We start from the raw sequence: 26,575 nt of genomic DNA, 5'->3' as shown, positions 1-26,575 counted from the left end.
GAGGGAAGGGGAGGGGGGCTGGATTTGTGCTCATAAAGTTATAATTTCCCTATATTCAATGCCTAAAACGAAGGGATTTTTAACTTCATGCTATCTATTAAAATGTAGAAAAATAAGTTGTCATATTTGTTATGTTCATGGTGAAATCAATTAAAGTCACTCTTTCTCTCCCTGTACATCCTAGTGACCCAATTTGTATCGCATATCATCACCAAAAGATATGCAAAATATACACATTCAAGTTGCTTTTTTTCCAATGAAAAGTTCAATTGCATATGAGATTCAAATCCAACAATACGTCAGTTAATATAGGCCAAAAAATGAGTTTTCAAAACTATGACTTCTGCAAAATGCTTAGCTAACTTACTTTACACACTGAGATTCAACCTAGCTAAACTGGAACCTCCATGGCACTAGTTAATACAAGTATAATCTTAGTTGGACTTTTTCTAACATTGATCCACCTGTTATATTTGCAGAGAAATATTTAAAACACATCTAGAAAAGCACAGAAAAGCTAAACAAACTTGTTAGTTAATTTACAGAAGAATGAGTATATTAGGGTATACATCACAGTTCTAAGTCATATTTATAAGAAATTATTCTACATACACGGTATCTACAAATAACCATTTCCCCAGCTCATTCCAAAGACAATAACAAGGAATGCTTCTTAACTTTTTTTCCAGTTGGGGATAAGGAGGGCCAAAAGCTTGTACATGGTCTAATAATATATTTTTGAACTCATCTACAAGGGTATCCTATACTATAGTGAAGCACTGGTAAAAGTTTTCGTGTAAGAACTTAAGTAAGGCTCATGCCTGTGCCCAGAAACTCAGGAGGTTGAGGTGGGAGGACTGTTTGAGTACAGAGGCTTGAGATCAGCTTGTGCATCATAGCAGGACCCTATCTCTAAAAAAATTTTTAAGTAGCCAGGTGTGGTGGCGTTCACCTATAGTCCCAGCTACTTGGGAGGCTTAGGTGGGAGAATCGCATAAGCCCAGGAGTTTGAGGCGCCAGTGAACTATGGTGGTACACTGCACTCCATCCACACTGGGTGACAGAACAAAACTCCATCTCTAGAAAATAAAACTTTTTAAATTTTAAAAGGCTTTTCATGTAGGAACCAATAATACTAAACCAGCATAGTCTTATTACTATCTCACTGTATTGACTACAATCATCATAGATAATAACAAATACTAAATTGTTATTCATGGTTGTTTTAATATCTACAAAGAACTTTTAAAATATTCACAAAAACACAGATAGAAAACTCTGATCACTGAAACTGCTATTGGGTATTGCTGCATGAGCACTAGGACTCATACAACAGAGAGGCATTTTATATCATTTAAACTTTTTTTTTTTTCTTTGAGATGAAGTTTCACTCTTGTTGCCCAGGCTGGAGTGCAGTGGTGCAATCTCTGCTCACTGCAACCTCCACCTCCGAGGTTCAAGCAATTCCTGTGCCTCAGCCTCTCGAGTAGCTGAGATTACAGGCACGTGCCACCATGACGGGCTAATTTTTTTTTTGTATTTTTAGTAGAGATGGGGTTTCATCATGTTGGCCAGGCTGGTCTCAAACTCCTGACCTCAGGTGATCCACCCACCTTGGCCTCCCAAAGTGGAGGGATTACAGGTGGGAGCCATCACGCCTGGCTATTCATATCATTTTGTTCACCCAAGAAGATTCTAAGGCCAACCAACATGAATTTACAATTCGCAACTGTTGTCTATTGCAGAACAAGTTAAACTTTCAAATATTTTCCTAATTCAGGGCTATGTTCACTTCATGATAATTTTTGAGCTATGCACTTAAGATTTTTTTTTAATTTTTAAAATTCAATGGTAAGAGGAGTAGCATCTACTTGACAAACGCACTTTAAGGAGTATTCACTAGATACACTTCTGTAACAGTGATTCTGGAAATACTGGCCAGGGAGAATCAATTCCCACTTATTTCAAGTTTTGATACATTATTTACCAATTGCCGTAATAGTTATTAGGCACCTACAAAATGACAGGCACTATTCTAGGCTTATTGTTTAGAATAGTGAAGTCTAATTACCTAAACATACAAAAACAATACTGAAACATATGCTTATAGGTACAGCTATGCTATTTTGGTGATTCAGATGAAGCTTCCTAAGACAGTTAATTAGAAAATACCCTTACTAAAAAGTACCTACTGATAATTAATCCAAGACAGTTAATTTAAAAATACCGTTCCTAAAAAGTACCTACTGATAATTAACCGGGTATGGTGGCACGCACCTGTGGTCCCAACTACTTGAGTGGCTAGGGTGGGGAGATTGCTGAAGCCCAGAAGGTCAAGGCCACAGTGGGCTGTGATTACACAGTACACTCCAACCTGAGTGGTAACAGAGCAAAACCTTATCCTCCACCCAAAAAACAACACAAAAAAACCTACTACTAATTGCAGTTCATATGTGTAATTCATAAAGGGTATTATCTTTCACTGATGAATTCACTCATCCAATCTATCTAGATGCTCACATACATAATTCTAATAGCTTTACTGCCACTATTTCTGAATTTCCTAAGATAGATTAAAACAGTTACCACTGTATGAACCTCCTAAAATCTGACATTTGGAATTGGGGACCCAGTAATCAGAACAAACTAACATGTCTATTAATAAAGCTTTTCTTACATACCCTCACTGCTAAAGCCCATTTGGGGTCTCTTCTCATTCCCTTCTAATTTCAAGTTGTTCTTTGATGACTTTTGTTTAAGGTTGTTCATGCTGCTCCTCTGAACCTCATTTTCTGTTTGAAAATTACAGTGTGAGTTTCTACATTATAATGTGCCCTCACACTGAACCATGTGCCTCCATTCGTCACTCCTAACCAAAGATATCCCTGGCATATCTTCACTACTAGACTTAGGATCCAAATATAACTGCCGATGCTCGCTTCACAATGTGTTAAAAACTCAGTGAAGATAGCTAAAAATGAGGAAGAGTCTCTTAAAGGTTAGTATAGAAATTCAATAGTATATACTAATTTATTTCAGAAGAAAATGTCACAAGAATTAAACATTAATAGAAATGTATATAATCAAAACACTTGGAACCACAGAGAAGAAGAATTCAACAAAGGACTCAAAAGTTTAGGACAATCCCTTGCACCTAGAAAATGTTCATTAAAAAAGAAAGAAATGAGTTAGTCTGATTTGGTTTCAAAATGTTAATGGTTCAATTCTAGAAATGTAGAAATTCAACACTGTAAGAACAACAAAAGATGCAATCTGTTTAAATCTCTTCTTCAATCTCAAATATTCTCATATCATCCCACTTCCTTAAAATTTCACAATCTATTAGATTTAAAGCACTCAAAATATCAAAGGACTACCAGCAATTATTTATGTGGAATCAATGGATGATTTAAGATTTCAATTTCTCCATCTATTAACCAAAAAAAATACTGATCCAAAAAGTTCCCTACAAAAATGATTTTAATAACTGAAGTATAATTGTGGTTTTAGAATATGCATATAATTTTTTATATTAATCAACTACAAAATTTCGCTAGCTATAAATATACAAGCAGTATAGCGAAGCGAGGATGGTTAGTAATACAGGGTAGTTAAAACACCTTCAATTGGTGTATTATAAACTTAAAAGATGATTAAAAGCAAAAAGTGAAATTTTATTCCTCTACAACTTGATATAATTTTTATATTATACTTTCATAGGAAAACAAGTGATGCTACTAACTAAAATAAATCTCTTCATTGCAGAAAAATAAAAATTTTTAACAGGAATTTTCCACACAGATTAAGATATTCTACCAGAATCTCAAAAATATAACATCTATAAACCCATTCTATAAGTGTCCCAATATATAAGAAATGTTTCTGTGCATTTAAGAAGTCAATTTTAACAAATTTTACCTTACACAGTAAAATCTTAAAAGCAATTATTCCTTTCCATTTTCACTATTCACTAGCCTACTTCAAACCTTTATTATTAATAAGTCCCTCCTGGAGTGTTGCAACAGTCTCCCAATAATGAGTTGAAGCCTTTCTAATTTTGATTGTATACACATAGCCAGGATATTCATTTGCTTGGTATCTTTGCAGTCTCTCAAAATATCAGATGGATAATTTCTCTCTATTGCCCAAAATAATCAGACCAATAATCTTTTAATTTGCTTATTTAGGTAATACTAAAATACTAAGAACAATTTCCATCTAAATCTCAAGTATCTACTGTTTATAAGGAGCCAATTTGGCAGTGATCTACTGGAAATGTAACTTGAACACAAGAATCAGTGCTACAAGACCACAAGGCAGAAAGAGAATTACAATGTAGTTCACATGGCACAATTATTCTGTAGTGCCTTCCCCAGTATCAATCAGTCAACTAGCAAATATTTATTAAGGTGCAAGATACTATGAAAAAACAAAATAGACCTGATGTCTGGCCTCCAGATGCTTATACTTTAATTGAAGTAATAGTTTACAAAGGATGCCAAAATGTTTTATAATGTATCTTTCTGAACCAGATTTTAACCTTGTGGTTTATCTATTTTCACATTCTACCTCTTAAATACTATTAGGTGTCAATATTAGCTAGCAAGCAATTACTAAAACAAAGTATTCAACTACATTTGCAATTCATCGAGTCCTTGAAAATTAGTGATCCATGACACTCAAGTGATTTAAATTATTTTATTCTGTAAAATTACTTTAGTCTGTAAAAGCACCAACTGGGAAAACAATCAAAACCATGTAATAATTACATGTTTCATTTATGTACTCTCAAATTTTTCTGAAAAAATACTGGATCACAAAATGACCTATATAAAGGAAAAGAAGAGGTTAAGAAATAAAAGCTAAAAAAAAACTTAGAAACCCAACTAAGCTCTTGAAAACTTCCAACTAAAGGCTAAGATTTAATTACTGTACTCAAAGCAAAATAATTTAGCAGATAATCTCATTAACTTGCTTTGTTACTCTAACTCGTCTATCCCCTTATATTTTTCTTTTTTTTTTTTTTTAAACAGGCCTAACATTTTAAATTCTTCAGTACTGTTTAGCTGTCTCTATACAAAATTACTTGGAGACTTGATCATTTATTTTAGTACGGCCAGGGTTTCTAACAAGTTAGAGACAAAGATAAATGAAGGAAAAAGTATATCATAAATTAAAATTCAGCAACAAAGTACTTAACCTTTGACCACTGTGTTAATTATGGTTCTATAAATCAGTAAAATATTGATTATTAACCAGTAGTTATAATACTATAAAAGTATAGCTACCTAGCACATCTCTAAATAATTAGTTTACTTCACATGGTAAGAAAACAGTATCAGCTCTTTATCCATAGTACCTCAAGAGGGAAATCCTTTATGCTGACATCTACAAAAGATTGGCAGTAATGAGGATCCATGTAAATCAAACTGTCATCTACAAGGACAAAACAGAAGACAAGTAATTCAAAAAACACCTTATTATTACGCTGCTTACAATCCAATTTCTATGTAGAATAGCTGAAAAAAATCTGGGAGTAACAGCTTGCCAGACTGATATTCATTGACTGAAACATAGGTTTGCACAGGATAGATTAACTTTTGCATAATCAAATATGCTTGTATAAGCAGAATTTTTATAAAGTGATGAGACTGTCATTTAATTTTTGGTGATAAAATTACTTTCACAAACACACAATTATATTCTACAGTTTGCATATGAAAAATGTATTGCACTTCTTTATCTTGACAGGAAGAACATATTGCTTGTCATTTTATCATCAACTTGCACCACTAAAACTGGTAAAAAGTAAATATGTAAATAGCAACTGCCAGAATGTGGCAGCAATGTCTTCTGAAGTTTAGTGCAACCAATAAATTATGCCTTGTTTATGCAATAACAGAAATTAAACATACATTTTACAGAATCTAATTATGTTGTGGACCAAATGACAAATGAGTGGCTATAGCAGGACTGATGAATGTATAAGGTACTCTCTTTGCTCTGTTAATCATCCTGTTTCCAGATGATCTCATATTAACTTTCTGACTTTAAAAAGAAAATGATGAAGAAATATATTTTACTAAATCACTAACCTTGAAATCCAGCAAAGTAATATGACTGTTTAGGTTTGCCACCAATAATACCCACACAATACTCCAGGCTTAAAATACCCTGCCAAAAAAAATTAATACAGATTTAGTCAAGAGACAAGTGGTAATTATTCAAAGCAAACCAATTTCTATTACTAATATTAGTAGTTCCCAAATTTACCACTACCAGTTATCATTTATATTACATTTGCACCCAGGTTCTGAAATCCACTTGTCTTCCAAACTGCCTTCTTTTTCTTTAAATCACTCAACATTAACATGACAAATCAAATATTTTGATCAGCATGTTGCTCAACAACATTAAACAACTACTACATAGAGAGATAATCAATTTTATCACCTTAAGGCAACAAAATTCCGGCCAAAGCCAACACACTTAGCCTTCCAGTTAGCTGGTGCAGCCTCACTATGATCAATGTAAAATTTTTGTCAGGCTTTTTGAAATGCTAACAGTAGTTCTTAGACCTTATTGCTGTTTTCATTGAACCTTGAGTCTTGGAATCGCAAACTGAAAGCCATTTTCTAATCAATGGCATTCACTCAAATTTTTTATGCTACTTCATTTGAAATAAATATAAAGAGTAATGAAAACAACTTAATCCAAGGAAAATAATAATTATTACTGCATTTAAAACCAATTTATTTTACTAATCATAAAATATCAGGAATACCACAATAAATTATTTAATACACCCCTCAGCAATCTATTCTAAGCAGAACTCTATTTAAGTTAGGCCAAATCAACTCTGTATCTTTTTAAAAACATGTCCAATTGAGTAAGTTTAAAATGTCTAGTGGAATGAATTAATGTCTTACGAATAGTTCCTGCAATAATTTTGATATATCCTATAAAACACAAATAATGATAGAGTATTGGTTATAAAATCCCAAAACTATTAAACAATAGTTAAGCTTTCCTCCTCTTAAATGAGAGGATGTTTTGAAATCTATAAGATACAAAAATAAATAATATATGGACAAATGTTCTTTTTCCTTTAACAAGTAACCAAACCATAGAGAACACACAAACATACAGGAAATACAGAAAAAAGTAAAACTTTTCCAAAATTTCAACACCAAAGCTCATCATTATTAACATTTGGGGGAATACCTTCTTAACATCTGTCTATATTACATATATACACACAGAGATTTACAAATACAACTTTATATATGTGAAATCTCACAACATATGCCAGTGTAACCTTTTGTTGCTCATTATGTCATGAATATCTTTTCCTATCAATAAATAGAAATCTATATTAACAATATGTAGTAGTTGAAAAATATTCTATTTTATGATGACAACAAAATGTGCTTTAAAACTTCCACCATAAATATTTAAGTCGGTCCAAGTTCGCACTATTATAAGTAACCCTCCACTATAGTTTGAACATTTTTATTCCCTCCAAAATTCATGTGTGGGAATTTAATCCCCAATACAGTGTTGAAAGCTGGAACCTGTGGGGAGGTGTTTAGAAGTCATGAGGGCAGAGCTTGCATGAATGAGATATCAGGTTAAAACCTTAGAGCTAACTAAAAAATGAAGATAAAATTGTATCAAAAATCTCAATGTTGCTATAAAAAGGACTTGCAGGAGTGGGTTCTCTCTCCTGCTTCTCTGCCACATGAGGACAGAGGTCACTCCCTTTTGGCCCTTCTGCCTTCCACCATGTGAGAGCGCAGCAAGGAGACCCTCATCAGATGCCAGTGCCTTGATCTTAGATTTCCCATCCTCCAGAACTGTGAGAGAATAAATTTCTGTTCTCTATAAATTACTCAGTCTCCAGTATTCTGTTATAGCAGGAAAAAATGGACTCGGACACCCTCTAAAGAACAACCTTGTATATTTTTAGTATTGTAAAAATATCATAAAGTTTTTTCTGAAATGGAGAACTGCAACTGAAAAAAATTAAATAAAACAGAGAAGGCATATCAGGTTAAAATCTTCGAGCTAACTAAAAATAAAGATAAAATTGTATCAAAAATCTCACTAAATAGTAATAAAGTTACTTATCAATAAAGAATTCTACTGTTTTCCCCCTAAATAAAAATCCTTAATACAATTAGAGGGTGCCTTACTTTACCGTGAGGCAGTCTAATCAGTTGAAATGCAATGTTTATATCATAGAGACCTGTGAGGCAGTGAAAGTTCTGTCTCTTACAACTGATAAAAGAAAGAAAAAAATATATAGCAAGGATTGTCACTGACTCTCCTCAGAAAATGAATGGTTCTAAGTAATGGAAGAAAGACTTTGGTTCTTGACATCTGTATTTCCCTTGCAACGCATTAGAGCAGGTTTAGCAATAAATGGTTAGAAGCAGATTAGGAGCTAGAATGCCATTACATGTAAGAGGCTGTATCTTTGGATTGAAACACTTTTCAGTTCCTAAAAGAGCTTCTTCACAGTTATTTTTCTAGTGGTGAAAATTTATTGAGCTGTATCCATGAAGCAATAAATAAGACTGAAGTAATCAGTCAAAAAGAAAAGTCCTAATTTGTCTCACTGAAGAAAAAGAACATACTGGATTTTCCTCATTCCAGGTCCTTAAAAATATATATATACCCTGTAATCCCAGCACTTTGGGAGGCCGAGACGGGTGGATCACGAGGTCAGGAGATCGAGACCATCCTGGCTAACATGGTGAAACCCCGTCTCTACTAAAAATACAAGAAAATTAGCCGGGCGAGGTGGCGGGCACCTGTAGTCTCAGCTACTCGGGAGGCTGAGGCAGGAGAATGGCGTGAACCCGGGGGGGCGGAGCTTGCAGTGAGCCGAGATCGCGCTACTGCACTCCAGCCTGGGGCACAGAGCAAGACTCCGTCTCAAAAAATATATATATACATATATATACATACACACACACACACACACACACACAAATAAATAAATAAACCTCCTGTGGTAAGGACTAATAAAGCACACAACAAATTTCCTTCTTCTCATACAATGTAGCAGGATGCTATGTTGGCACTATCTCTGAAATACCTTGTTTAATAAATTTGAAAAACAGAACTAAACAGTAAATTTTAGACTCATCAATGTACATTGGTTTGGCAGGAAAAAATACAATGGCTGACCATACATGAGAAAAAGAAAAAAAATATTTTTCTTTTAGGGCTAATGAACACACTACCTTTTCACTTCTAAGTGAATACCTCTTTACATGCTCTCATTTGGGCTTTGACTCAACCATTCCCTCTGGCCAAACATAATACCTATCATATAACCTACTCCACTTAACCATTACAGCCATTTTTACGTAACTGGAAAATCAAAATGTTTCATCAGTCACTGCTCTCCCACTTTAGTGGACTACAGTGTAAATAGAGTTAGTAGAAGCTCAAGAAAATGTTACCTTTCAAAAAGTTCATGTGTTAGAGAAAAATATGAAAAACAAACTTAAGAGTCAAGAAAAGTCTAGTCTCTGCTACCAGTCTGCTATCTGAACTTGAATATATCACTTAACTTCTCTATGTCTTTTAGATAAATTTATATTGAAAAGTATTATAAAAATTAGGGTTAACAAATATGTATTAAGTAACTCCTATATGTTAGGTACTAAGGCTTCACTTTAACAGCTTAACCATAGTTTGTTTCACTACAAAAAGAAAAGTCCTAATTTGTCTTGCTGAAGAAAAGGAACATCCTGGATTTTCCTCATTCCAGGTGCTTAAAAAAAATTAATATAAATAAATAAACCTCCTGTGGTAAGGACTAATAAAACACACACCAAATTTCCTTCTCCTCATACAATGTAGCAGGATGCTACATTTCACTACAAACCATGGTTAAGCTATTAACCATGAATCACTCAAGAGCATTAGGCAGTGTGACCATCTGATGAATACTATCAATACCACCAAATAGCAAAGTCCTCAGTCAGATGAAACATGCCTGAAGCCATCTGCAGCCCATTCCACCAGGAATGAAACTTTGGCTAAAGGTATCAGTTCCAAGACTGCATCAGTTTCTAATCATCTCATGGTAGTAGAGAAGGCAAAAAAGAATCCAGTTCAGATTTGATTAGAACCCACCTAGAGATGACAACATGTCAGAAGTCTCAAAACCCTCAACAGCTTCTCTAGATGAAGTGGTTCACAGTTTCTCACACTGCACCAATAACCCTACTAAAGATACATGTCAGACATCAAAACCTTACCTTTATTTGGAAGATTAATATGTCATTGATATATCACAGTATTGTTACTGTAACAAATGTGCTTCCAAAATCTTAGTAACTATTAAGAAAAGCCCATATACCAGCTAAAAAACTTCCATGTATCATACGTTAAAAACAACTGCTCTAGATTTCTAGAATTAGCACAGTCTACCCTGAGAACAGATATTCCAACTAAATATACAGAGACCATAATATGGGATTAATGCCTCATGAAAGGAACAAATTGTTATTAATCATAAAAGACAGATCCAGACTTTATTTCAACATTACTATAGCCCATAACACTCCATTTAAAGAAGAATTCCAACTATTGCTACAAAAAGAGACTACTAAAAAATGAAGAATTTTATTGAAACTATGAAAAAATCTAAAAACTTTCACCTTAATCAGAAACTATTTCCAAGGTATTTTATCGTTAAGTGAATGTCTTGGTGCCCAAAACAAGGTAACATAACTACACAGGTTCTTTTGGTGCAAGAAACCAAACAATGTGCTCCACCAAGAACCGATTTTTAACTAGCTAAGATGAAAAAACACAAAGTTGGAACTCCTCCAAATAATATCTTCATATCTTCATTATTTCTATCTACATAAATAATCTCATCTCTTACTGACATCATGGTGTCACAGGAAATATATTATGAGATAATATAGCAGTAATAGAGTTTTTTCAATAATTAATGTGATATAGTTTAATGCTAGTTTTATGAATAAAGATACATACTTAAAATTACAAATAAGAATAATGAAACTGTAACTATATTACAGGTTATGATTATTGCTGCATTTGTGTCTCCCTGATTAGCTACAAAGACTAAAAGGCTTTTCATTGTTATAGAACACTGTGCTCTTCAACTCACATTGGTCTTATAATACTGAAATTTAAAATCTCTAATGTCAAACTTTACGACATACAACTGTAAAATCATCACTACTCATTTAACAGAAAAAAAAATTGCAAACCTTCTATATTTTTCATATTAGCTAGTATTGCCTTAAAAAAATTAGCGCTTATTTCATACCTTCACAAATTCTAAGTAGTCGGTGTTGGTTCTTTCTCCACCAAGTCTAACAGGAACTAGAATAATAACAGCTTTGTCATCTGCATTATCAGAAGTCATGGAAGCACTCTGTTTATCAATTACATCACAATTGTAAACTGAGAAAAACATAATGAATATGTATTAAATTTTATATAAAAGTGATTTTCAGAAATATTTTTACCCAAATTTATCCTCCACCCACAATGGACAGCCGGCTATGTCATCTCTGGCATCACCAGAAATGTCTTAGTAAGTTAAAAATACCACTAGGATAACTGGCTAGCCATACACAGAAGACTGAAGCTGGACCACTTCCTTACACCATGTACAAAAATCAACTCAAGATGGATTAAAGACTTAAATGTAAAACTCAAAACTATAAAAGCCCTAGAAGACAACCTAGGCAATACCATCCTGGACACAGGAACAGGCAAAGATTTCATGACAAAGACACGAAAAACAATCGCAACAAAAGCAAAAATTGACAAATGGGATCTAAATAAACTACGAGCTTCTGCATAGCAAAAGAAACTATCAAAATAGTAAACAGATAACCTATTGAATGTGAGAAAATATTTGCAAACTATACATCTGACAAAGGTCTAATATCCAGCACCTGTAAGGAACTTCAACAAATTTACAAGAGAAAAACAACTCCATTAAAGTGTGGGCAAAGGACATGAAAAGACACTTTTCAAAAGAAGACATACATGTAGCCAATAAGCATATTTTAAAAAGCTCAATACCACTGATCATTAGAGAAATGCAAATCAAAACCACAATGAGATACCATCTCACACCAGTCAGAATGGCTATTATTAAAAAGTCTAAAGGTAACAGATGCTGGCGAGGTTGTGGAGAAAAGGGAATGCTCATATACCACTGGTGGGAGTGTAAATTAGTTTAACCATTGTACAAAGCAGTATGGCAATTCCTCAAAGAGTTAAAAACAAAACTACCATTTGACCTAGCAATCATTATTGGGTATATACCCAGGAAAATATAAATCATTCTACCATAAGGACACATGCACACGAATGTTCACTGCAGCACTATTCACAATAGCAAAGACACGGAATCAACCTAAGTGCCCATCTGACAGATTAAAGAAAATGTGGTACATATACACCATGGAATACTATGTAACCATAAAAAAGAATGAGATCATATCTTTTGTGGTAACATGGTTGGAGCTGGAGGCCATTATCCTTAGCAAACTAACACAGGAACAGAAAACCAAATACTGCATGTTCTCACTTAAAAGTAGGAGCTAAATGATTAGAACTCTCGAACACAAAGAAGGGAACAATAGACACTCGGGTATACTTGAGGGTGGAGGGTGGGAGGAGAGGAGCAGAAAAAATAACTACTGGGTACCAGGTGTAATACCTGGGTGATGAAATAATCTGTACAACAAACCCCCGTGACCTAAGTTTACCTATCTAACAAGTACCACATGTACCCCTGAACCTAAAATAAAAGTTTTAAAATAATACCTACCTGATTTATGTATTCAATAGATACTTATTGACAGCTAGCTACTATATGACGCTGGGCTTTCAGCAGTAGGCAAAACAGAAAAAATCCCACTCTCCTTGAGCATGCATGCTCATGGAGGAAACAGAGATGGTGATGTGTGTTTTGAAAAAACAAAGAGAGAAGGGTGAACAGGAAATGCTGAGGGCAAGGCAATTTAAAATAAGGTGGCCGGGGAAGATCTTATGAGAAAGTAATATTTGAGTCAAGACCAAAAGAAAGAAACCAAGTAATACAGATACCTAGGGGAAAAGCATTCCAAGTTAAAAGATCAAAAATACAAATATCTTAAGGCAGAAGTATAATTAGCACGTCCCAGGAACAAGAGGACAGTCTTCTGGAGGGACGTAAACAAGGGGTACAGTAGCAGGAAATGGGATTAGAAGATAACATTATATAGAGGAGAATGAAGACAGATTGTGTGAACTCTTGAAAACCATTGTAAAGGCCAGTTTTTCAGTGATGGGAAACCATTGAAGAATTGTTTAGGGATGTCCTAATCTGACTCATAGTTTAACAGCCTGTTTCCTGTGTTCACAATAGACTGTACAGGCAAGGGGCTGCTCTGCCTATGGAGTAGCAACTTTTTTATTCCTTTACTTAATAAACTTGCTTTCCTTTTACTCTAAAACTAAAATAGGCTACAGGGGCAAGGGCTACAGCACAGAGAACAGTTACAAAGCCATTGCAGTTATCCAGCAAGAGATGATGGGGCTTGAACAAAGGTAGTAACTGTAAAAACAGGGAATGGTCGGCCGGGTGCAGTGGCTCACGCCTGTAATCCCAGCACTTTGGGAGGCCGAGGTGGGCGGATCACGAGGTCAGGAGATCGAGACCATCCTGGCTAACACGGTGAAACCCCACCTCTAGTAAAAATACAAAAAAATTAGCCAGGTGTGGTGGCGGGCGCCTGTAGTCTCAGCTACTCGGGAGGCTGAGGCAGGAGAATGGTGTGAATCCGGGAGGTGGAGCTTGCAGTGAGTGGAGATCATGCCACTGCACTCCAGCCTGGGTGACAGAGCTAGACTCCATGTCAAAAAAAAAAAAAAAATAGGGAATGGTCACTTACAGGTAGTAGAAAGTGATCAGTTCAGCCAGGCGCGGTGGGTCACACCTGTGATCCCAGCACTTTGGGAGGCCAAGGTGGGTGGATCACTTGAGGTCAGGAGTTCGAGGCCAGCCTGGTCAACATGGCGAAACACTGTCTCTACTAAAAAAACAAAAAATTAGCCAGGCATGGTGGCAGGCACCTGTAATCCCAGCTACTCGGGAGGTTGAGGCAGAAGAATCGCTTGAATCTGGGAGGCGGAGGTTGCAGTGAGCCGAGATCGTGCCACTGCACTCCAACATGGGCAACAGAGTGAGACTCTATCTCCAAAAAAAAAAAAGATCAGTTCATGTATTTGAAGATAAAGTAAGGACTCACTATTAAATGTAAGATGTGAGAGAAAAAATTGAGTCACAGGTGATTCGAAGGGTTTTGGTTTAAGCAAACCATTTGTAAATGGTTTGCATTTACAAAGACATGGAAGACTGGAGGAGGGGAAAATACAGGAGGGAGAACTGGGAATTCAGTTTTAGACACGGTAAGTTTGAGATACTTGTTAGGTAAATAGAAAGGCTGAGTAGACAGGGACATATGCAACTGGAGTTTGGAGAGAGGACTAGGTTGGACCTATCAATTTGGGAGTTACCAACATGCAGATTACCATCTGCATTATAAAGCCACGAGACTTGGTGAATTCAAATCAGCATAGACAGAAAAAGAGATGAGATGAAGTCTAAATGCTGAGCACTAAAACAACATTTTTAGAGATCAAGGAGATGAGGAAAAACCAACAAACGAGGCTGTGAAGGAGTGAATAAGGAGGCAGAGGGAAAATCTACAGAGTAGTGTCTGGAAATCAAGTAAACAAAATGTTGTAAGGAGGAAGAGGAAAGAGTCAACGCTGTCAAATACTACTGATAGATTGTGTGATATGAGGACTGAGAAGTTACTGCGAGGCTTAGAAAGATTAAATTATTGGTAAGAGCAGTTTTGGGGTGGGCACAATGGCTCACACTTTTTTTTTTTTTTGAGATGGAGTCTCCTTCTGTCTCCCAGGCTGGAGTACAGTGGCACAATTTAGCTCACTGCCACCTCCGCCTCCCGGGTTCAAGCGAATCTCCTGCCTCAGCCTCCCGAGTAGCTGCGACTACAGGCACGTGCCACCATATCCAGCTAATTGTTTTATTTGTAGTAGAGATTGGATTTCACCAAATTGGCCAGGCTGGTCTCGAACTCCTGACCCTGTGATACCCCACCTCGGTTTCCCGAAGTGCTGGGATTACAGGTGTGAGCCACCACGCCTGGCCAGCTCATGCTTATAATCCCAGCATTTTGAGAGGTTGTGGCAGGAGGATCACTTGAAGCCAGGAGCTCAAGACCAGCCTAGGCAACACAGCAAGACCCCCATCTCTATAAAAAATTTCAAAATTAGCCAGAGATGGTGATGCGTACCTTTAATGCTAGTTACTTGGGAAGCTGAGGCAGGAGCAACACTTGAGCTCAGGAGTTTTAGGTAACAGTGAGCTATGATCGCACCACTGCACTCCAGCCTGGTCAACAGAGTGTCTCAAAAGAAAAAAAAAAAAAAAAAAGAGAGAGAGAGAAAGAGAAAAGAGCAGTTCTGGTAGGGTGTTGGGTATGACAGTCTAAGTACCACAGTTCAAGAGAAAATAGGAGGATTTGGTAGAAGCAAATACAGACAAAATTTTATTTTATTCAAATTAAAGTAGTTTTATTCAAAACATACTTTACATCCGTACTCCTTGTCAGTTGAATGAAACTCTTCTGATCTTCCCAGAAGAGCTGAATAGGAAATTCTGCCACTTCTGTCCCAGTTCTTTCCTTTAAATTCCAAATTGAGACTGAGCTATCAAATTCTTCTCTTCACCTAACTCCCCTATCTCCCATAGTCAATGAAACCAAAGCTACAAAAATACCATGGTAGTTCTCCCTCATCAGGATGGAGATTGCATTCTTACCCTTCATCTTCAATCAACACACATTTATTGAGGACCTGCTATTTACTGATGCGTTCTACACTAGAGAAGTATAAAATAAATAAGATCCTGACTTCAAAGAATGTCGAGCCCAATCGTTTGGTATTTTCCTTCCACTTCCAATATAAATGTAAGGGCTATGACATAGTCCAATTCTGTAACAGAGGCTCATTACAGCAGCAAATTTCAACCAAATGATTCTGATAACTTACTTCTACACCTGCTACCTCAACAATCATTATATATAAGAAACAGATAATTATAAGGTGGTATCACAAGTGAATTACAAGTACAATATTTAATAGAAGTATTTCCAAAATGTTATAGACCACAGAGGAAAAGTAAACTAATTCTGCCTAACAAGAGTTGGGAAAGACTGCCAAAGGTGTAACCTTTGTGCGTGTTCCTGAAGAATGAATAAGACTTAACGAGAAGCATTCTAATAATAAAGAGCATTCCAAGCAGAGGCAATAATATGCACAAAGGCATGGGGATAAAGATAATGACACCGTGTCTAAGGAATGGCCTGAAGGGTGGAAAATACTTTAGTGTACTGTGTATGGAAGATAGTGTTAGAAGGTGATGCTGGAAATGTAGTTCAGGACAAATTATAAAGGACTTCATTGTGCTTCATATGCCAAGATAACATGAGACTAGAGTTAATGGGCATTCATTGGTTTGTAGATAAAGGGACATGATCAGCTTCTCTTGATCAGATGGACCAAAAAGGGAAGAGAGACAGGGAAATCAAGTTAAAGTCCAAGCAAAAAGTAAGGGTCTGATCTAAATCAACGAGAATGGAGATGAGAGAACAGATTTCAGGACCATTTTCTTAAATGTTGACTGACTAAATATAATATAAGCAATGAAAAAGCGGTCAAGAATAAGTGGGTTCTACTTAGGACTTGAGTACGTATGTGGACATGCCACTATTAGTCAAGAGAAAAGAAAGAAAAAGGGGTGGGACCAAGGGAAACAGTAAGTGTACTTATAAACATGCTGAATTTGAAGCGTTTGTAGAATATGTAAGTGGAGATATTTGAAAGGTGGCAGAAAATATGCGTTATCACATATTGACTCAGGTAGGCTTAGAAATGTAGTTTTTTGAGACAGAGTCTCACTCTGTTGCCCAGGCTGGAGTTCAGTGGCACAGTATCAGTTCACTGCAACTCCGTTTTCAGGGCTCAAGTGATCCTCCCGCCTCAGCCTCCCGAGTAGCTGGGACTACAGGCATGTCACCACCATGCTCGACTAAGTTTCGTATTTTTTGTAGTGACGGAGTTTCACTATGTTGCCCAGGTTGGTCTCAAACGGCTGGGCTCAAGTGAGCCCCCTACCGTGGCCTCTCAAAGTGCTGGGATTATAGGCATGAGCCACCATGCTCAGCCCTAAAAATGTACTTTTAAAAGTCCTAGTACACAGCACATAGTCCTAAGTATTTAAAGCCATAAAAATTGATGCAATCACAAAGGAGGAGAACACAGAATAAGAAAAAGAGAAAATAAATGGAAAACAAAACCTTTAAAAACACGAATGAACACAGAGGGGTAATAAATCATTGATAAAATCTGGTTTCACTTAATTCCTAATCTCATAGTCTATCAAATTATACAAATACAAGTTCTCCCTTTAGGAGTCTTAAACATGAGTGATAAAAATTTTAAGAACTACTTCAAATTACACAAGCCATTTCTATAACAAGGAACATTGTAATGTTTGCTTAATTAATTATACGTAGCAAATATCTAGGCTGATTGTGTCAATAAAAGCACAAAAGGCAAATTCATACATTCATTTATGATTACTTATTCAGGTATATCCTTAGGCTTAATTAGAACTATTTAACACAGCAAATGTTTTGCAAGACTTCCTACTTGAAAAACAAACATAGTACCTGCAAAACTCATATACTTATCTGAAAATTTAGACCTTTTCTTTTCATATGGCCATAATTATGGATATTAGTCTTTCTTTACAAGGAAATTAACCTTAACAAAAGGCCAAACAAAAACGCATGAATATTTGGTAACTATTATTACATACTACAAACACTAGTTGGTTATCAGGATAACCTTAAGCATTTTATAGATACCCTTGTATTAAAACATGATTGAAGTATATTTAACTTTTCTAAAACATTAACATATTTTATTATTGTAACAGTATTCCTGTAAAAAATATACTTAACAGCATGAGGTGGCTAAGCCATTTTTATTTTATTAAGAATTAAGGTGTCTATTTTATCCACAACAAAGTTCCAAAATTACTACAGGTTGTGCATTCCTAATCCAAAATCACAAACTTTAAGAGCACAGCATTTTTCACAAGTGAAAAATTCTACATGTGACTGCATGTGATGGGTTGCAATCAAAACATGGCCAAAACTTTGTCTCATGCACAAAATTGTTAAAAATAGTGTATGAAATTTCCTTCAGGCTATGTGTATAAGGAGTATACAAAACATAAATGAATTTCCTGTTTAGACTTGGGTTCCATCCCCAAGATATCTCATTACGTACATGCAAATATTGAAAGGTCCAAAAAAAATACAAAATCAGAAACACCTGTGGTCTCAAACATTTTGGATAAAAAATAACCTGTATAGAGAGTGATCATCAAAAAGAAGACCCAAAACAATAAAACAAAGCAAAACTGGACAATAGCTGCATCATTATTAGATGATTTACTGAAGTATTAGTGAGAAATATATTCAATTCCTCATAAGATAAACTAAGAATTCTCTTTCCTTGAAACACATCCACCAATGAAATGATACCCAGCATTCATGCAGCCCAAGTATATACCTATGTTAAATTTCCCTGCCTATCTCTTTTAAAGTAATTATTTGAAATGCTGAAATTCTTTGAGAATTTATTTTAATAACGCAACTAAAAATTCATAGTATGTATTCAATCAAAAAATATTTTTATTAAGTGCTTACTACATTTAGGAACAAAAATGTATAAGACATGGTCCCTACCTTCATAATCATTTACGGTATTACTGGGATAAGCTAAATACATATAAAAAGTATGACCAAATAAAACAGATAAAAATTAGAATTATATACATTCCTTACCTGTACAATCTTGTGCAACATAAATAGTTATTCCTTGTAAATCAGGGTGTCTTGCTTCTTCAACTGCTTTTCTGAGAAAATAACAAGCATTATCTTTCAAAATCCTAACATTTCCTATTAGTAACTAAAGATTTAATTTAAGAAGGAAAAAATGCCAGGAGTTTTGTGACTTTCCTATTTAATTCATAGTGTCTGCTGTCAAAAACTATTATCTGAATCGTATCAGACATCAGATTAAAATTTTCAAAGTTGAATATTACATTAAATTACTCAAAGAACATTAAAACATCAATTACAAAATACATTTTAAAAATTATTGGGTATAAAGCTCTACTCCTCTCCCTCCAAAATGAAGGATTTCTCTCAACCACTCACCTTACCAGTGGTATGAATATGCTGCAAGATTTGCTGCAAATTAACTTACATTACTGACTAGGAGTCAATTACTGTGTCTGTCCTCTGGTACACTTAAGAAAATTTTCGTTCTTTAAACAACAGCATGACTTTTTTCCTTCATTCAAAAACCTATACGACCTAAACAAATGAATTTCCTAATTTCAAGTCTTGAAATTATATAAGTAAAAATGTAAATTAAACAATATTCCTAAGTATAATGTTCTCAATGCTGTACATGATGTGAAAAAACCCACAGTATCTGTAAACAGTGATTATGCAAATTGTGGAAATACAATTTTATTTAACTATATATGTAATTAATTAATTTAAAATGTCCTATTATTCATGTTCCCGATAGGCACATAGGAGAAAGACTGGCAAACTATGCCCATAAACTGAATAAAACCTGTGTCCTGTTTTTATACCATCTGCAAGCTAAGAATGGTTTTGACAGTTTTTTTTTTTGGTTTTTATTTTTGAGACGGAGTTTTGCTCTTGAAATTATACAAGTAAAAATATAAATTAAACAATATTCCTAAGTAAGAATAATGTTCTCAATGCTGTACATGATGTGAAAACAATCACAATATCTATAAACGGTGATTATGCAAATTGTAGAAATATAATTTTATTTAACGATATATGTAATTATTTAATTTAAAATGTTCTATTATTCATGTTCTTATGTGTTAGTATAGAAAAAAGATTGGCAAACTATGCCAATAAACTGAATAAAACCTGTGTCCTGTTTTTGTACCATCTGCAAGGTAAGAATGGTTTTGACAGTTTTGTTTTTTTTTTTTTTTTTGAGACGCAGTTTCGCTCTGCCGCCCGAGTGCCCTGGTGCGACCTTGGCTGACCGCAAGCTCCGCCTCACGGGTTCACACCATTCTCCTAACTCAGCCTCCCGAGTAGCTGGGACTATAGGCACCCGCAATCACGCCCGGCTAATTTTTTGTGCCTCTTTTTGTTTTAGTAAGGACGGGGTTTCACCGTGTTAGCCAGGATGGTCTCAATCTTCTGATCTCGTGATCCGCCCGCCTCGGCCTCCCAAAGTGCTGGGATTACAGGCGTGAACCACCGAGTCCAGCATGTTTTGACAGTTTTAAAGGACTGGAGGGAGAGGAAAGATGGTCAACAGAAACTTTTATAAGACCTGTGAAGCCTAAAACATTTACTATTGACACTTCACAGAAAAAGTTTGCTGTCCCCCGGAGTAGAGAACATCTTGAAGGGTAGAAACTATGCTTTTATGATTATGCTCTTATAAATGTCATACCAAGTTGGAATTGATATATTATTAACAATCAAATTAATAACATTAGGCAAATACTTTTCAACTGTAAGCATCTGGCCTATAAAATATAGGAGCATGTTAATATGCAAAAGTGCTTTGTAATGATTTCATATTTATACATGATTTTAAATGGAGTAAATTTAAATCACATGCTATACTTTTATGAAATATTAATGATTTAGTTTGTAACAAAAATGGGATACACACACAAATAATTTTTTTTAAAACTTGGTATCGAAATAAACGGTACATAAAAAGCTGAAGTAAAGTGAAATTTGACTTTCAACTTTTTTCTAACTATCCTGAATGTCACAGATCCTTTACTTTTACCATGATATAATTATAATATTAATAGTGCCATACATTTACAATTCACAAGAATTTGATGTGTGCAAAGAAATGCTGAAAACATCAATTTTAGCTCTTGACATTTCATTACACTACCAGTACATTACAGCCCCCAGGTTACACTATTAAAAAAAAAACTATAATGTTATGCATGTTCCAAGGTTGAAAGAGATGTTAGTGTTTAGAGCATTTCAATAAGGTATTCTAATGAAAACCTGGTTAGAAAGAGACCTGGCATATCTATACCTAAGAGAAAGAGAATAAAAATTTGTCAGTAAATAAATTAAATGTAACTTGAGTCGCAATAGGTCTTCTTTTTTCTCTATTGGCAAATGAAAGCGTCTTTATCAACATTCTCATACAGTTAGACTATTAAAGTTCCAATTATATATACAAATTGCAAAAATCAGTATCTCTTGATCCTGGGGACCTCTATCACAAGAAGAAAGATTTTAAAACAATTTTACCTTAAAATGTGAGCAACCACAGCTGGTCCATACCAATCTCCTGCTTTTTTCCCAGACTTCTTTCCATATTCTATTAGTTGATGTAAGCCAAAAAGAGCCAAGGGGGAATCACCAAACCAAGAGATGATTTTCCTATGATAAATTTCATTTCGCATTTCATGATCATCTGAATATTTCCCAATTGTTTCCTTCAGAGAAATTTTTGGGGTTTTGAGTTCTCTTTCCCCTGAAAGCGATGCTTCAAATGATGCAGTAAATTTTTTGACAGTGTGGGAAGTCCATGACTCAGAGTCTGAATTTTCAATATTCAAAGCATCAGGCCAGGTCCAAGCTATAGTAGTTCCAAAGCAAAGTGTTCAGATCTTTTAAATAGATACTTTAACAATTCTACTAAAATAAATATGTAGCATTTAAGGTCATTTGGGTTACTAAGATAGTAAATTCAAAAATAGGCAAATATATGGAAACAAAAAGTAGATTAATGGTTGCTTATGGAGAGGTACTGGGAGTGGCTGCTGATGAGTACAAGGTTTCTTCAAGGGATGATAAAAATGTTCTAAAATTAGATTTATGGTGATGATTGTGGAACTCTATACGCTAAGAACCACTGAATTGTTCACTTGAAATGAGTGAATTTATGGTACATAGGTTATAGCTCAATAAAACTGCTTAAAAAACAAAGGTACAAGACAACAATATGCCAAAATATCAATGATGTTTATACCTTAATGGATATTCTCTGTACTTTTCTGTAGTTTCCAAAATTTCATATAATCAAAAAAAAAATTACAAAAATACAAGACAAAAGAAAGAAAAAATAGCAACCTTGGGTAAAAATGGACAACCCCAGGTGCTCTTTTTTCTGTTCTTTGACAGTGCTGAGATAAAGACTTTTATATTTCATTATCAGACTGCTTATCAAACATCCAGTCTTGACTACCCAAAGGCACAATAAACATATTTACTAACATTTATGATACTCATAAGAGATATCTTCAGAAAGTGGATGTTTTGATTATATGTTAAAATAGAAGTCTGACCGTGGAAGTATGAAATTTTTTTCAAAATATTTTCTTGTACATTTCTTCAGAATAACTTAATCATTATTAACAGAGTAATAACAATTCTCTAACAGTTAATAAAGGAAATCATAAAAGATCAAAGACCTCGAAAAATCAAATATATCCATTATGTCACTGTTTTGAATAACAAGACAATCCCCAAACATGCATATAATTTTAAGTTAACAAAATAAGTCATAGATTCAGAGATCTAGTGAGGACTGAAAAATATTCCAATCTTTGCCCATAACTGCACAAGACTATAAATAAATCATCCCAGAAAACCATTTTAAAAATTATTTTTCCTTACATTTTCGACACCATTCTTCAATAAACATTCTCTCTAAATAATCTCATCAATAATCTCTACAAAAAAGTTACTAAATATATGCCATGCATTGTAGGGATACTGTCTTAACACTTATAAAAATTTGACAGTATTTAATAATCAAATGATATCCTAAAATTGTAAATTAAAATATTCCTGCAAATGTACACATTATTAAAAATGGACTAACACAAAGGTGGCACATTAGGAAAAAATATATATGTAAGTTAAGTATCAACGACATTTTTTAGGGTCTAAAACTGCATGATGACCTTATTAAGAATATGTCTAGTGCCAGGCACAGTGGCTCACACCTGTAATCCCAACATTTTGGGAAGACAAGGTGGAAGCATCACTTGAGCCTAGGAGTTCAAGGCCAGCCTGGGCAACATAGTGAGACCACATCTCTACAAAAAAGTTTAAAAATTAGCTAAGCATGGTGGCATACACCTGTGGTCCCAGCTACTCAGGAAGCTGAGGCAGGAGAATAGCTTGAGCCCAGGAGTTCGAAGTTGCAATGAGCTACGATTACATCACTGTACTCTAGCCTAAGCAACAGAGTGAGACCCTATTGCTAAAAATTTTTTTTTTTAATTTAAAAGAGTATGTCTAATTGATTTAATATAACTGAGTATAATCACACTAATAAAGATAAAAAATACTTTTAAACCATTATCGACATGTAGGGAGAAAATAAAGAAACCAGAGTAAAGTCTCTTAAAATTTCAAAAATATTACATATCTCCCCAAAGTCACTGTTATTGACCTGCCCAGGACTTAGCTAAACTGGAGATAATCCAGAGTTCAACCAAAAGGAAAGAAATAGTAACAACAATAAAATCCAAAGGGTACTAAAAATTGAACTAACTTAACTCATAATGGTGACCAAGAATAACAGGTATATTTAACCTGCATTTTTGAAAAGGGAATCAGGAAAGTTTACATATGTCATATCTGACCCAATTCAAAAAAAAAAAAATGCAATACCCCAAATTAGTTACAACTCCTTAGAAAATCTCAGTCAAGAAATTAACCTCAGGGAATTTCATGCAGTTTGTAAGCTGGAACTCAAATGGAAAAATATCGACAACAAAAAAAAAACAAAAAACAAAAAAAACAGAGATTTGATTTACCTCTACCAAGAAAGTGTAGTATGAGTCCTTGAGCCAAGAGCATCTGACCAGTTCTCAATGTGCAGCCCCACCCACAGTCTGTTGTCAAAGCTGAGCCTTCTATTTGAGGGAATTCTTCCCTGTAGGTCAGCCATATTCTAGAAATGAAATCTTTACGAAATTCTTCTACATTTCCTGCAATTACGTGATCCTCTATTGTACATCCCGATCCTGCAGGTAAGGTTTTATCTTCATCTAAAAAATAAACATATGGTCTAAAGAAAACCAGAGAAATGTCTATAATGGTAACAAACATTATCATTACTGTCTTAAGATGTGAAGTATATCACAATCTTTCTAATCCTTTTTTCTAATTTTAAAAGATAAATCTTATTCTGCCTATGAAAATCAAGTTTGAATGCTGAAATGTTTTACATACTGTAGAGTTAACTAATATAAGGTATTATCAATAATACTCGTTATTAATATCCTATATTCTATACATAATTAACTCTTTGAAGAGGGGACACAGACAAGGATGATATTAGATTTCTCACCGGAAACAAAAGAAGATAGTGCAGCAACATCTTTAAAGTACGGAAGAAAAAAATCATTAACTCAGAATCCTACACGCAGCAAAAACATCTTTCAAAAACAAAGGCAAAATAAATATTTTCAGACATACAAAAGCTGGAAGAAGACATCACCAGCCAACCTGCATTAAAAGAAACCTTAGTCAGGCATGGTGGCTCACACCTATAATCCCTAGCACTTTGGGAGGCTAAAACAGGAAGATTCTGGCTGGCTGCAGTGGCTCACGCCTGTAATGTCAGCACTTTGGGAGGCCAAGCCAGGTGGATCACGTGAGGTCAGGAGTTCAAGACAAGTCTGGACAACATGGTGAAACCCCATCTCTACTAAAAATACAAAAATTAGCTAGGCATGGTGGCAGGCACCTGTAGTCCCAGCTACTCAAGAGGCTGAGGCAAGGGAATCGTTTGAACTCGGGAGGCAGAGGCTGCAGTGAGCCAAGATTGTGCCACTGCACTCCCACCTGGGCAACATAGTGAGATCCTCATTTCTACAAAAAATAAAAAATTAGCCAGGTGCGGTGCAGATACTTGGGAGGCTGAAGTGGGAGGATCACTTGAGCCAGGAGGTTCAGGCTGCATTGAGCCATGATTAAACCACTGGTCCAGATGGAAATACAGATTCACACAAAGGAATGAAGAACACCAAACATGATACCCTTTTTGAAGGATATTTGACTATTCAAAACAAAATAATAGCAATTTACTATGGGGTGTGTAACATATAAATAAGTAAAATGTGTGGGGTGTATAATATATAAATAAGTAAAATGTATGACAACAATATCATGAAGACCAAGAGGGAGAAGGTGAAGTATACTGTAAGGTTCTTTACTACATGTTAATTGGTGTATCACTTGAAGGCACACTGTGATAAGTCCGAGATGTATACTATAAACTTTAAACCACTAAAATAACAATAAAAAGTTATAGCTAATAAGACAACAAAAGAGATAAAAGAGAATTATAAAAATACTCAATCCAAAAGCAGGTAGAACAGGAAGAAAAGAGAACAAAGAAAAGATTTAACAAATAGAAAGCAAATAATGGCATGATATATTTAAACCTAGCTTTATTACTAATCATATTAAATGTAAATGGTTTAAACACATTTATTTATTTATTTATTTATTTAGTTAGTTAGTTAGTTAGTTTTTGAGAAACAGGCTCATTCTGTCACCCAGGCTGGAGTGCAGTGGCACAGTCTTGGCTCACTGCAATCGCTGCCTCCACGATTAAAGCGATTCTTATGCCTTAGCCTCCTGAGTAGCTATGATTACACGTAAGTATGCACCACAATGCCAGTCTAATTCTTGTATTTCTAGTTGAGATGAGGTGTCTCCATGTTGGCCAAGCTGTTCTCAAACTCCCGGACTCAAGTAATCCACCTGCCTCGGACTCCCAAAGTGTTGGGATTACAGGCGTGAGCCACCGTGCCTGGCCCTAAATACCTTAATTTAAAAGGCAAAGATTATTAGATTGGATAAAAAAGCATGACTCAGCTAGTATTTCCTATTAGAAACATATTTTAAATGTAAAGATACAAATAAAGTGTAAAGTATGAAAAAAGATACACCATGTAACTTTAAGCAAAAGAAAGCTTAAGTGGCTATATTTTTATTATTATTATACTTTAAGTTCAGGAATACATGTGTAGAACGTGCAGGTTTGTTACATAGGTATACACACGCATGGTGGTTTGCTGCATCCACCGACCCATCACCTACATTAGGTATTTCTCCTAATGTTATCCCTTCCCTAGTTCCCCACCCGCCGCAAGGCCCCAGTGTGTGATGTTCCCCTCCCAGTCTCCATGTATTCTCATTGTTCAACTCCCACTTATGAGTGAGAACAGGCAGTGTCTGGTTTTCTGTTCCTGCATTAGTCTGCTGAGAATGATGGTTTCCAGCTTCATCCATGTCCCTGCAAAGGACATGAACTCATCCTTTTTTATGGCTGCATAGTATTCCATGGT

General features: G+C 35.1%; 1 protein-coding gene across 2 annotated transcripts in view; it reads right to left on the bottom strand.

Annotated features, from left to right (window-relative positions):
* The window catches only part of ATG4C (autophagy related 4C, cysteine peptidase), an 85,114-nt gene that overhangs the window by 25,861 nt on the left and 32,678 nt on the right, over positions 1–26,575 (bottom strand). For both annotated transcript variants that reach the window (XM_011988936.1, XM_011988937.1), the window contains exons 4-9: positions 24,032–24,265; positions 21,510–21,840; positions 19,002–19,072; positions 11,321–11,457; positions 6,096–6,174; positions 5,360–5,436 (exon numbers count right to left, since the gene is read on the bottom strand). In XM_011988936.1, the coding sequence (XP_011844326.1) occupies positions 5,360–5,436; positions 6,096–6,174; positions 11,321–11,457; positions 19,002–19,072; positions 21,510–21,840; positions 24,032–24,265 (929 nt within the window). The remainder of the gene's footprint in view (positions 1–5,359; positions 5,437–6,095; positions 6,175–11,320; positions 11,458–19,001; positions 19,073–21,509; positions 21,841–24,031; positions 24,266–26,575) is intronic.

The sequence above is a fragment of the Mandrillus leucophaeus genome, unplaced genomic scaffold, assembly GCF_000951045.1.
Source record: "Mandrillus leucophaeus isolate KB7577 unplaced genomic scaffold, Mleu.le_1.0 Scaffold341, whole genome shotgun sequence".
Lineage (NCBI taxonomy): Eukaryota > Metazoa > Chordata > Mammalia > Primates > Cercopithecidae > Mandrillus > Mandrillus leucophaeus.
This window is presented reverse-complemented; position numbering and strand designations above follow the sequence as displayed.